This window comes from Misgurnus anguillicaudatus, chromosome 5 (assembly GCF_027580225.2).
Source record: "Misgurnus anguillicaudatus chromosome 5, ASM2758022v2, whole genome shotgun sequence".
NCBI classification, from domain to species: Eukaryota; Metazoa; Chordata; class Actinopteri; order Cypriniformes; family Cobitidae; genus Misgurnus; species Misgurnus anguillicaudatus.
In genome coordinates this window covers 12,833,922-12,847,327 of record NC_073341.2, presented here as the reverse complement: position 1 = coordinate 12,847,327, position 13,406 = coordinate 12,833,922, and the positions used below count along the sequence as shown (strand labels likewise).

The following is a 13,406-nucleotide window of genomic DNA, read 5'->3' as shown; positions in this document are numbered from 1 at the left end:
CTGGTACTGCAATCACACAACTGGTGGCCAATACACAACATGACAACATAAACATCAGTTGAGGGCTGCAACTTCACTTTTTAAATGACAATATCCTAGCCGGACCACTGTTGTGAGTGATAAAAGTATTTGAAATGAAAATGTTTTCTTAATGTCTAGTGACATATCAGGGCCATTTTATGATTCATTGATATACATTTCTTACATACTGTTCCTTTAAATAATAAAAAAATAAAAATTTAATTTTTTCTCGACTGAACAAAGAAAACCCATCAATATTTTTAATGACATGGGGTGAGTAAATTATTGTTGTTGTTTTTTTGACTGTCGATGTGAACAAATATTTAAGCAACCTGTTTAATCTCTTGGTCATAAACCACAACAGAGCTCCTAACCCCTACTGATCTGGGGTCTGCATTGACCTCTTCTGTCTTCTTTACCATTCATCTCCAGATAGTGGTGATCACATCAACTCACAAACTCATCAAACAGCGCAAGGCACATTGAGACGCATTTTGATGAACTATGCGATGAAACATCAGCAAAATTTAATCCTGTGTTAAATTGTCTGAGAAAGGTCATTTAAAATACATATATACACGTTTCAGTCTATATATTAGGCCATAAATATACGTGCAATTTTCTTCTATATGAATCTTCAAAAGTAATCCCTATAAGTCTAAGACAGGCAGAGACTGAATTTTTCTTCATTTAGGCTGTCGGAAAACACTTTGCTGGTGATCAAAAAAGTTAATGTCAAGGACTGCTAGAAATGCAGCATATACGTCCAATATAACCCAACTGCACATTGTTAACACAAAGTATTTCCACCTAAGCTGTGAGCACTTGTGAAATATTTATTTTCAAGTGAAAAATGCTATAAAACAAAGTTTGTACTTTAAACCATCAATAGAAAATCCAACATCAGTTTAACAACAATTCATAAACCGCAAATTTGATTTTATATCACAGTTAAGTGTATAAATTCAATTATTATAAAAATAAAAACTTACAGTTACTATACAAGTAAAAGAAATGTAGTCTCATTGAATTATAAACGCACAAATAAATCATCATGGTCTATAGCAGAGATCCTAAACTTCAGTTTACCGCTGCACGTTTAGGATGTCAAGATAGCTGCAAGATGCCAAGTAATCCACGAACTTTCCAACAAATACATCAAGTCGAATTACATCATCCAAGATTTCTTTATCTTATATCTGGCTAAAACCCGAGCTGTCCAGCAGAACTCTTTTGGCTTCCTGAATGACTCTGTCTGCCTGAACCCAACTGAGACAGACTAGATGCTCTCGAGCCGACGGCTGAAAACACTTTCCCCTCAGATCCATTTGATCTGTAGGATTTTAAGCCTTTGGATTGAGTGCTGGCACTGCTGAGTGAACTCCCTGAGCGAGAGACTGCGCTGGCTCTTTGCTCGGGAGCTTCAAACGCGAGTGGCTCCTGCAGGATGGGAGAGGCGCGGCTCATGCTGGCTGGAATTAAAGGCAATTCCTGTAGTGGTTGGCTCTGGGAAACGTCTACATTGTTAGCAGACGTACCTGATACAGGGACACTCATCATCTGTATGGAGTAAATACAGCAATTATAATCAACCAACATAAATATAAAATACATTAAAAAAATCTACGACTGTATGTCTACTTACTGCTACGTTCTCCTCATTTGCCTGGTCATCGTGGCCTATAGGCCTTCTCTCTGTTGAGGAAAGCTGAGGATTCCCAAGTATTCCAAAGTCTGATTGGTCAATCCCAGCCATAGATGCAAATTGGCCCAGCCTACAGTATAATTAAAGGAATATTGCACTTTCATAAAAAAAACATTTGGATTATTTTTTCACCCGCATGTCATCCAAGATGTTTATATCTTTCTTTGTTCAGTCAAAAAGAAATGAAGTATTTTGAGGATTTTTCTCCATATAGTTTTCGAATTGAATCAGTAATTGTAAATGTTTGATGAGATTAGACAGACCCAGCATCTTTAAGAAGATCTAGGAAGGCGTGGAATTTGTGAAAGGAAGACTCGATGCTTTCCAGCACACGTTCATCATCCAGAACAGAGGTGCTCATATGAGCTTCAGACAGAGAGAGGTTCAGACTGCGCAAACGCTCATTCTCCAGTTCCAGCTATAAACCAGACACATATTTATATCAAGTCACATAATGTGTAAATGATCTAGTCACTTTACAAACAGAACGTAATGGGAAACGTGTACCTCCACCAGACGAGAGTTGGTTTTCAGTCTGGCGTTCCTTTCCTCTCCAAGCCTCAGGCGACAATCCTCTAGCTCCACCTGTAGGTGAGGGAAACAAGTGCATTGTTTTATCTAAATAATTACACATGGGCTTGAAGTCTTGCACACTTATATTACAGTTATGTATGGGTCTTGTTGTCGTCTTGTGTAGTACCTTGGTCCTAGAGAATGTTTTCTTTATTTTAACCATGTATAAGCTATACAGTATATATGGTAAAGCCCATCTGATGGTAAAGCACGTCTTCTTATAATCCACAAGTAACTACTATAGCACTTTAAAAGTGTAGTTAGTTGTGAACAAAGGTGGAAATTGTTTGCGTTTGTCATATGGTTTGATATTTTGTTGTCTATTTAATATCTTATCTAAATTTATTAGACCAATGTAAGGTTTGTGTCAAAGCTGCCCTAAACCAAAGTCCCTTTAGGGAAGACGTGCAACTAGACGACTTGCAATTATGGCCCTATGAAAGAATATGACGGTGGGCCGTCTACCACACCCACGTTACTACTAATAAAAATGATCTTTGGGGGCCCAAATAGTTCAGATGCCAAATTATATTTATTCACTTTTATATCATTAACACTTTTATGTCCTTAATAAAAAAGTTTAACAGGGGAGATATGAAAATTGACTTTTTTCATGTTTAAGTGCTATAATTGTTTTCCCAGTGCTTCCACCAACCTAGAAAATGTGAAAAAGATCAACCCAGAAACTTAGTTTTGGTAAACCATTCTCTGTAAGCATGTGAAAAAATAGCTCATTGAAATTTGGCTCCCTTTGTGATGTCAGAAGGGGATAATACCCTTAATCTGCACTATCCAACCACAACACTGCCATTTAGACCAGAGATCAGCTCATTTGCATGTTAAAAGACACACCCAAATGACAGCACATTTTCACATCTACAAAGTGTCAATTTTAACATGATTTATAATAAATTATCTATATAATATTTTGAGCTAAAACTTCACATACATACTCTGGAGACACCAAAAATGTATTTGACATCTTAAAAAAGTCTTGTGAAATGTCCCCTTTAATGGTTGAATATTACACTTGATTAATTTCTGAGAGAAGAAATGCAGACTTAAATGCTAAAATGTCAAAAAAAGTAAAAGTCCACATTAAAATAAACGTCACAATGCTGGATGATCTTTGATAGACAGATGCTCTATTAAATGATATATTTATTGTGTGTCATGCATATATTCATGTGAATGACAGACAACAATAACTCAGGGGGTGTGACTATAGTACCTTTAATCGATTGTTTTCGGTTTGTAATCGTCTGAACTGACAGCTTGTGATTCTCTCGTGAGGACTCTCCACAGGTACACTCTCCACATCCTCCGATTCGGACTCCGTTTCCACAGTTACCCGCACAGATGTGGCATTCTGATGAAGATCCGCATCGTAACATCATCATCAACACTTAAATATTATGAATACATCATAAACCAGAACAGTCCCGAAGTGAAAACCCATTTCCTATCCCATAAAAGATGAACACTGAGTTTTTTAGCATTGACGTACAACCTGATGTAAGGTAGAAGAGAAGGAAACGATCTTTACCTGAAAACTCTGCTCTTTCATGTCCTCAGCCTGTGATACACCTCTATATTGAGATTAACAGAGAACGAGACACACAGATTTACTTCTTATACGTACTGTGTTCAATTATTACACTTACATTAATGCATTTTGGGGGCTGAAGCTTACAGTGCAACTTCACAGTCCAATACATTTCATCAATTCATGTGTTCATTGCAGGGTTTCTGCAGGTTTCACCAAATCAAATTAAAGAGTTTTTAAGATCATTATGAATTAAATTTAAATTTCACAAGACTTTTTTAAGATGTCAAATACATTTTTGGTGTCCCCAGAGTTTTTATGTGAATTTTATCCTCAAAATATCCAACATATAATTTACTCTAACATTAGAGTTAAAATTGTCACTTCGTAGGTGTTGAACAAAAATGTGCCTTTAAAATGCAAATGAGCTGATATCTGCACTAAATGGCAGTGCTGTGGTTGGATAGTGCAGATTAAGGGGCGGTATTATCCCCTTCTGACATCACAAGGGGAGCCAAATTTCAATTACCTTACAGAAAATGGTTTATCAAAAATAAGTTACTGAGTTGATCTTTTTCACATTTTCTAGGCTGATAGAAGCACTGGGGACCCAATTATAGCACTTAAACATAAAAAAAGTAAATTTTCATGATATGTCCCCTTTAAGACATATTTAACCAGATAAGTTTTTCACCATGAGAATTCAGGACGAAGTTTTAAGAAATCCTCAATGATGAAATATATGAATAGAAAATATCCTTTTATTTAACTGAAATTACAAGATTTTTAAATGTTTTAACCTATTTATAGAGTTTTCACTAACTATTATTTTGATAATTGAGGATGATCAAGTATCTAATATTTTTTTGGTAATAAAAAAGCTTTTAAAATGACAATAATGATGTGACAATGAAGTATCAAAACCAAATAAACACATGATTTTTTTAAACAACAATGCTAAGATATATAAGGGTGGTTTCCCTGACAGGGTTTAGATTAATCCAGTCTTATTTATATTAAAACATTTAACAAGTTTCTTACAAACATACCTCAAAAAATACATTACTGGTGTGCATCTTGATACAAAACAATGGCATTGAAATGGCGAGAGCATTTCAATCAGCATTAGAGGTAGCGTTACATGGACGTATGAAAATTAAGACCTGTTTAAAATTATTTAAGACCTAGAACAGCAAATTTAAGTCTTTTTTGATTTTGAAATGTAAGACTTTTTAAGACCTTGCAGAAACCGTCATTGGGATTCGAACTCATGACCTTGGTCTTGTTGTTGGCAATCTTTGTTTAATGATTTTCCCAGTGTCTCTGTGCTTACCTCTGTAAGCCGGCACGTGCTGCAGTTCGCCACGGGACGTAAGCCGAAGATCCCGGGCGAGGAGGCTTCCAGCCAGAGTTTAATGACGATCGGCGTGATCCTGCGAAGAACGACAGTAATTCTATAACTTAAACTATACCGAATGTCTAATAAAACCAGCATTGAGTACAAAATTACCGATTCTATATGTAGCTTTTCCAGTGTTCCTCCTCCTTGTGTGACGTAATTGATCTGGTGATTCTTTAGAGGAAGGTGGTTTGAGCCAAAGATACTGAAATGCAATAAAAATACACCAAGCCAATGATTTGTCTGTACTTAAATTAAAAATATCTTCTTAAAAAATAAACAGTTACTGATTCACTCATCCATAAATATATTAACGGTAGTGTTCTTACTTGTGAGTCTTGGCCTTTAGTGTTCATAAGAACTTTTTTGATGACGGCCTTAACAAGATTATTATCTATGAAATGAAACGACAGAGTATTATAAGAATAATGGTTTAAACTTACTCTGACAAAGTGCCAATGGAGTCACAGTAAGTGTGTATCAGTGTGTTGAATGAAATACCAATCAGTGGGTTTCTCCTGATGTCTATCACACACAGAGTGCTGTTTGCCTGAAGCATCTGCTCTAAAATTCGAGCTCCGTCATTTGAGATCCCGCAGCGCTGAAGGTCCACCGCTAGGGGAGACACAACATGATTTATATGCTTATTATTTGAGTATGAAGATATGCATGTGTTTAACATCTCAAACCTTTAACCCACAGGTCCTCTGTAAGCTCTCGGGCAAGTGCCGTCACTCCTCGGTCCCCGATCAAAATGTTGTCATTGAGAGTAACTCTGCGTAGTCCATTCATCGCCTCAAACTCCGCCCTCCTGTAACGTAAAGTCTCCACCCAGGCTGTGCTATGCCGCTTCATTGCCTGATGCTAAACAAGTGATGAGTCTTAGAAATGTGTGATGGATTCAGTCTTAAATGATCTTGTCCTAACAGAAATCTAGCTTTTTTTTATTTGCCAGTAATAATTCACACGATTTTTCACCTTTATGATGTTTGCCATATGTTCCGCCCCCTGCCATGTAATATTACAGGAAGTAAAATCCACGGACTTGATAGTTGAGGAGTACTTCACACTCTGACAAATGACTGTATAAAAATAACCGCATAAAATAAAGTGCTGTTAAGTATACTACTCAAAAACATAATTCTTGATATTGTCAGATATATTCACAGAGCTCCATCATCTAAAGAAAGCTTTAGACATAAACAGTAATCTAAGTACAATATATTGCGGTAATGATTTTATACTTTAGAAATGTATGTAAAATAAAAGTTTAGGTTGAAGTAGATAGGGTCGATAGTCAAAAAGACTAAAATGTATATTATATAATATCTAAATATATCATTTTTCATTTTAAATATACATTTAAATATACTTTAAATTGATTTTACAAACTTAAAGCATTATCACATATCAATTTGTCCTTTAATATTGTGCAAACTTTTAATGTACCAAGACTCAAGTAAACTTTGTATCTACATATATTATATCTGATCACGTTTAGCACAATCTGTCATTTTATGTTCTCCAGCACAAAGACACTGTTTTGGACGTGATACTGAAATTATTTAACTTACCTTCCAAACCCTCATCAGCGATTGGACAGTGTGCTAAAGAGAGATGCTCCAGTGACACGCTCTTAGCTAAACCCTAAAAGAAAACATTATTAGGATGTAAACTGATCATCTTTTCCAAACCTGTACGACTATTATAAAGGTATTTTTAAGGTTTTGGTACATTTATATGACAATGATGTGGTAAAAAAAGTTTTTCTTCATGTTTTTGAAAAATATAAGTTATAAGCACAGTCCTGTATACTCACGGATGCCTATAGATTAAATTGACACACTCGCATAATGTCACCGTTACAGATTCGCATTTTCATAGTTTATAGGGAGACGCCAAGTATGGAGAATGAAAAATGACTTAAGTGTAAATAAATAAATACAGAAATAAATAAGAAAATTAAATGCAGATATATACACATAAATAAATAAATATGTTTTTTGTCAAAAGCACAAACTTTTAATTGTATTTTGTTTATACCATTTGTGTTATACCATTTTTATTTCTACATGTATTTATGTATTTCTACATTTATTTATTTACACTTAATTTATTCATTTATTTATGTATGCATTTAATTATTTATGCATTGTGTTTATTCATTTATTTATTTCTATATTTATACATTTATTTATACATTTATGCATTTGTTTACACTCCAGTCATTTTTTGTCCTCCACAGCCAATGTGTCGTTTTCAGAAACTTGCATTTTGAAACCAGTTTTTAAAAGTTTGCGTTTTCAAGCATTACATACAGAGTTATGTAGACCAAAAACAAACAAGAGACTTCATATGGGCCTACTATTAGACAGAAGAGAACAGTTTACCTTGGTGAGAGCAATAAGATCCCTCTCTCTGAATGGTAAAGCATGTAGCTGTAAGGTTTTCAGACTGTTTGACTCCGACAGACACTTCTGCACAGCCTTACACAACTGAAGGGTCATAGTCTTTGAATGGACTGCAGGGGTCTTCTTCTTAATATGGGTTCTGTAAGAACCTGAGAGGCAGAAAAACAAATACATTTCACTTTTAATCCAACAAACTCATTCAGACCAGCAATACAAATAACTAAATATTTCACTTCTACTATGAGTCTGTCAACAAACTTTGAGCTCCAAGGCTGGTGAGATGGCAACTCTTGATGGAAATATGCTGGAGGTGTTTATTGATGGCGAGGGCTGACAATATGGGTGTCCAGTCTGCTAAACTGATGTGATCGGCATTAAACTCTAACATCCCACCGGACAGGCCGGTCTTCACTGCACGGACGGGGGCTGAACCCTGAGACGCACAGATGTGATCATAGTACCCCTCGAAGTCCTGAGCCCCTCTCCGACGAATATGTGCTGCTGATTCTAACATCATGCAACCTAAACTGAGAGAAATACTTAAAACAAGAGATGGTTACAAATCTGGATGCCACATAATGATGTAATTACTATGAGTAAGACCATATTACTCATATCACTAAATCATTTTTTTTCTTAGTTTCTCTGATACTATACACTTCAAAATCAATACTGAGACCGTTTATGATTTTTATTAAAAATTAAACCATTTGCTAAATTAATATGTTATGAATAAAAATATATTTTTAAAGAATTTAACAGAAAATACTCACTTATCCGTCAGATCTTTTTAACTGTCTGTGACTATGCTTTACAGCCAAGCAAAATAAATCTCCATTGCTGACATCAATACCTGTAGTAACGTTACAGACAAAGCATAGGCTACAAATGGTTTTATGAATGGTTTAAAATTGATTTAGGTCTTTTCTGTTATATGTTTACTAAAGTAACCATTTGCCAAACTTATTTTATAATAAAGTGGATTTTTAGCTATTTCTATGTTGAATTGGTGAAAAAGTCTACGGAAAAAATGGTTTATATACAAATCCAATCAACATACTACACCAAACCAAATGAGCACTTTTTATTAAACTGAAGCAACAGATAATGTCAAGAACATTATATCTTTTATATAAAGATATTATTGTTTACAGATGTCAAATATCAAATACATTTTTCTCTTTTAAAAACGGCCACAACAAACATCATGCATGAATACTTATCAATCTTAATTAAGAGGTTAAATCTGCAGTTTTCTGATGGTATCTGCGTGCGTGGAATCTGGGCAGGCATGCTTTTATCCAGACATTGACGCTTTGTATGATGCTGCGCTGTCTGATCGACATGTGACATCAGAGTACCGCGAGAGCAAAGGTAAACGTGGACCATTTTGTAACATTTCGACGTGCTCTCGCGGTACTCTGACGTTATACGCCGGAACGGTCTGCGCAGCGCCCTTTGATTCTGTACGGCAAAGTACCAGGCAGCAACATAAGAAGTGGTGAGGTGGTTCTTAGTAGAAAGTGAAGGTACGGTTGAAACCCTTAAATATAACTGGTTTAGTTACTTACATCGTGTTTTGCACTTTCACCACCGCTAACAATCTGAAACATCGCGCAGACGCGTGCTCGCTCTGTACTAGTTTGCAGCTCGCGCTCCGGCTAACAACTCCACCTTCTTTGATTTGATTGGCTATCGCATCATTTTGATTTTGACAAGCACTTTAGACTGCTGATTGAGGCAGACAGATAGAGGCGTTGCACAGTATTTAAAGTTATATATTAGGCAATTATTTCATGATTGTTATTACATCTTGAAATAATTAATAATGGACACGAGCCTGCGAGAGAAAATGGATTTGGTCGTAAGAGCGTGAGAAATGGGATCAATTGCGTGTGCCCTACTATGTATTTTCTCAAGGCCTGCGACTGAGGGTCATATTTCAATTCAAAGGTATGTAGCTTACTCCGTTTTTTATTATCATGACATGAAGACATTGCTATCACTATACCGCCGCTCCATATACGCAGAATCTGCAGTTTGCGTAGGTCACCAACTCCCCCGGGGCCACAATCTTGGCTGCTCAGAAAATAAAAACGTTTCATTCTGTATAAATACGAATCACAACATATACAGCATTTTGAGGTGAGTAAGCAGATGACACGACATCCCCGCAACAAAATTGCTTGGATTTATACCGACAGATTAGCTTTGTCACATTAAATTAAACTACACAGGTACAGATGCAGAAATTTGTATATATGTAGTTTGTGTTACTGTCAAAATACAATCATAAATGACAACAATAGCATTTTTAATAAAGTTTTATTCTCACATGGTTTCGCGATAAAATTTTAGCTCGCGTTGCATTCTGGGTAGTGGCGGCCATTTTAGGGGACGCGGAAGGATCCACAGCAATTAGGTGTGTTCGACTTCATGCGGCGCTGCGCAGACCGATCTGCGGCTGACTTGAAGCAGTGCATTCCGGTTAGTATTTTTGTCCGACTTCAGCTGGTGCTGCAGGCACGTGATTGTGTCATATGGTTTTTAAGTACCGCGAGAGCGGTTCGAGATCAGCCGCCTGAGTTAGCCAGCGCAGTTCGCGAAGAGGAGCTGCACGGGCTGTAATGACGACACAGCTGTTTCACGATTGGTCAGATTCACCACATGACAACAATCACGTGTATTTCGTGTTTATTTTCACGCCCTCAGTTCCACAAATGTTCACAAATCTGTATTTTTATAACAGTTAAAGCTATTTTCATGTAGTCGCGATGTTATATTGTGTCATCTTCATCAAAATAAAATGGATAAAAAACGTAGACCCCACTACATTGGTATTTAAATATGCTTATGTTGAACTCTTTATTCTTGTAAAAACACTGCTGTAAGCCTCTTCAGTTCCACTCATGCTCATACACGGACATTCAAAACAGTATAATTCACTTTTTATGTAGTTTACATCTTACAAATCATGTTTAATGCGATTAAGCAAGCAAACGGCACGTGATCAGCCATGCATGACGTAAATGCAGCAAGCTACGGGAACCACAGCGCGTCCGACTTCACGTCTCCGTTTTCAGCTCCTCCCCGCCTGCACGCGGCTAATCTCGCTGATCGGTTACATCCAGCCGCAGCCGATGTCGAACACACCTACTGAGAGTGAGGAGTCACGTGCCGATTTGGGCGGGGTCTGAGCCTGTCGGCCATGACGGTAGGAGACGCTATCGGTTGCCAGGGGCAACTTCAGAGAGGGGCGACTTACAGAGCTCTTCAATTTATTATTTCGGCAGGACAGAGACGATCTACAAATACAAGAAAGAAAAGGAATAAGGAATGCAAAAAGATTAGGCGAAAGAAAGGGACCTTACAGGAACAAGCTCACAAACAGCGTTGTACTGGAAAAGGTAACTTAAGTTTCTTTACATGCGTTTAGTGTATTGTAATTACATTGCATTTAGCAGACACTTCTTGACCAAAAGTAATTAACTGCGACGGTTTCGAAACACTTGATTGTAACGAGTTGTTCAATGTACACAAACGTTTCCAACATGTTTTGATGTAAAATATTTAGGTATTTAGTTGTAATTTGACTTTAGCCCAATGACACATACTGTTGTAATTTTACCAGGTTTTTGTGTTGGGGGCTGCAAAGTGGACAAACCAGTTCTGGGTTTGCTATGGTAGTTATATGTGATTGCAGGATGTAAATTATGAAAGATTAAAGCCATTAACAGTGTGGTAACCCTTTACTTGAAGGGGTGTGCATAAGACTGAAATAAAACCTTCATAATTATGTATGACATGACGCATGTCATGAATATAAAGGAGGTTTTATGCATGTTTATGACAATTGTAAGTGTCATTCTTTCAATTATGACATTTTTAATGCAAATATGCCATTGTTTGAGATGTCTTTGTTATGCATTATGGTGTCTCCATTTCGGTAACCCAAAAAACTGTATTCCATTGTTCGTATGTTTTCCATATGTATCGCGTGAGGTACTGGAGCAGGTTTAACTGAGAGGCATGGTAAAATAGTGTAGAATTGCGAAAAAGTACTCTATTACCGAGCTAAGAACACACGTAAACAATCATATTCTGCCGCCGGAATCCTGCCAACATGGCGGAAAGGGGGAGGGGCTCTGTACCATGACGACAGCTCCTCACTCTCAATAGTAAACGGAAATAAATGGATCGAACGATGATTAAGTGTAAATTACATATAAAGACAAACTCAACAATGAGCAACGTTGCGGTAACGTTACTTAGAGAAAATCCGGACAATCGACGAACTCGATCTGGGGTACGAGGCTGAAGCCAGCTCCTTATTCGCCTAACTATCCCGTTCCACCTTAAAAAATATCAGAGCGCTTCAAGCGCCTCCCTTGCAATGTCATAGGCTGTTAATTTAAAGGAACAGTAGCCACAAAAAATGAGATGTAGCCGTAGTTACGACAAACTTACGACAGTAGTTGGCTAACGATGCTTTGGGGAAACACACTTCTGTAAACACAAAGAGTGGTCTGATGATCTTAAAGGTCACTTTCTTCCTGATCCCATTTTTTAAACCCTAGTTATTGTGTAATGTTGCTATAATAGCATAAATAATCCCTGTAAGATGATAAAGCTCAAAATTAACTGCCAGACGATATATTTTCTTTAATAGCATTCCTTTTTCAAAAGCCTGCAGCGAACGGCCGGTTTGGACTACAACCCTCTATTTCATTCTATATTGACGTCAGTAAAACAGTTCGTTGACTAAACTCCACCCACAGGAATACGTCAGTCACCAGCTTTGGCTCAAATGGCTCTGCTAAGCTACGCTGCTATTGAATCACAACTGTACGATTAATCGGGGGGGGGGGGAAGAATCACGATCTTGATTCATACATAAACGTGATCCTCTTTGTAAATGACGGCGATTCTCTTGCATGTACAGTATTTTCCTGTATTCAGATACTGCGTTCATGTATTTACATTACAACAATCCAGATGTTATGTCAGTTAAACTTGCTTACACTCACGCAGTGTAAAACCAAACCCTATTCATTCACCAATCAGACCTGATCGTTTCTCTCCTCTCTTCTTCTCATTTGCGACGTTTGGCTGTCACTCGCGTGACGTGTAACAAAGTGGCAAACCTAAACAACTCGATTTACTTGATGGATTTGGAGTGGCAATTTTCAAACAATTGAGGGGAAAAACGCCGGATTTTTGCGTAAAAATCTGGTGGCGACGGAGAGAGTGACGATGCAACAATATTGGTTCCGAAAAAAGGCAAGGAAATAAGTTACCTCTGGCCATTTTTCAATCGGAAGGCTGCAGCCTCCGTAGGTCGTATATGCAGGCTGCATACATCATCGAGCCTGGTTTAACTTAACTGAGCATTACATTCGCAAGTCATAAACGTATAACAACAATTTACGATTAACTAAGAATAATAATCAACTTCATAATTGTTAATATTCTGAAATAAGACTGTCTTGATGACGTATGCAGCTTAGAAATGCGACCTCCGGAAGGCTGCAGCCTTCAGATTAAGGAACTGTATCATAAATAGCACCTGTGCTCTTTTGTACAATTACTTTTATTTATTGTCAACATTCTGTTGTTTATGTTTAACAGCTAACACATTTGAAGTTACTCATCTTCTAAAATAAGGAAAAGAGATTTTGAAGAGACTTTATTATAACTAAAAGTCCAGTGTAGCATATTTTTGTTACTTGAGTGCAATAAATGTTTTTTGTT

At 37.0% G+C, this 13,406-nt stretch overlaps 1 protein-coding gene across 3 annotated transcripts in view; it reads right to left on the bottom strand.

Annotated features, from left to right (window-relative positions):
* Positions 1-837: 837 nt before the first annotated feature.
* Positions 838-13,406, bottom strand: part of LOC129413422 (centrosomal protein of 78 kDa-like) — a 36,545-nt gene continuing 23,976 nt past the window's right edge. The window contains exons 2-17 of one of the 3 annotated variants that reach the window (XM_073867574.1): positions 8,429-8,508; positions 7,914-8,194; positions 7,635-7,804; positions 6,819-6,891; positions 6,223-6,326; positions 5,934-6,108; positions 5,746-5,859; positions 5,574-5,638; positions 5,356-5,449; positions 5,179-5,278; positions 3,846-3,888; positions 3,531-3,668; positions 2,234-2,311; positions 1,990-2,144; positions 1,667-1,796; positions 838-1,581 (exon numbers count right to left, since the gene is read on the bottom strand). In XM_073867574.1, coding sequence (XP_073723675.1) covers positions 1,225-1,581; positions 1,667-1,796; positions 1,990-2,144; positions 2,234-2,311; positions 3,531-3,668; positions 3,846-3,888; positions 5,179-5,278; positions 5,356-5,449; positions 5,574-5,638; positions 5,746-5,859; positions 5,934-6,108; positions 6,223-6,326; positions 6,819-6,891; positions 7,635-7,804; positions 7,914-8,172 — 2,055 coding nt within the window. In that variant the 5' untranslated portion in view covers positions 8,173-8,194; positions 8,429-8,508 and the 3' untranslated portion in view covers positions 838-1,224. Of the gene's footprint in view, positions 1,582-1,662; positions 1,797-1,989; positions 2,145-2,233; positions 2,312-3,530; positions 3,669-3,845; positions 3,889-5,178; positions 5,279-5,355; positions 5,450-5,573; positions 5,639-5,745; positions 5,860-5,933; positions 6,109-6,222; positions 6,327-6,818; positions 6,892-7,634; positions 7,805-7,913; positions 8,195-8,428; positions 8,509-13,406 lie in introns of all 3 variants that reach the window. The other 2 variants (XM_073867575.1, XM_073867576.1) reach the window with 2 other exon arrangements.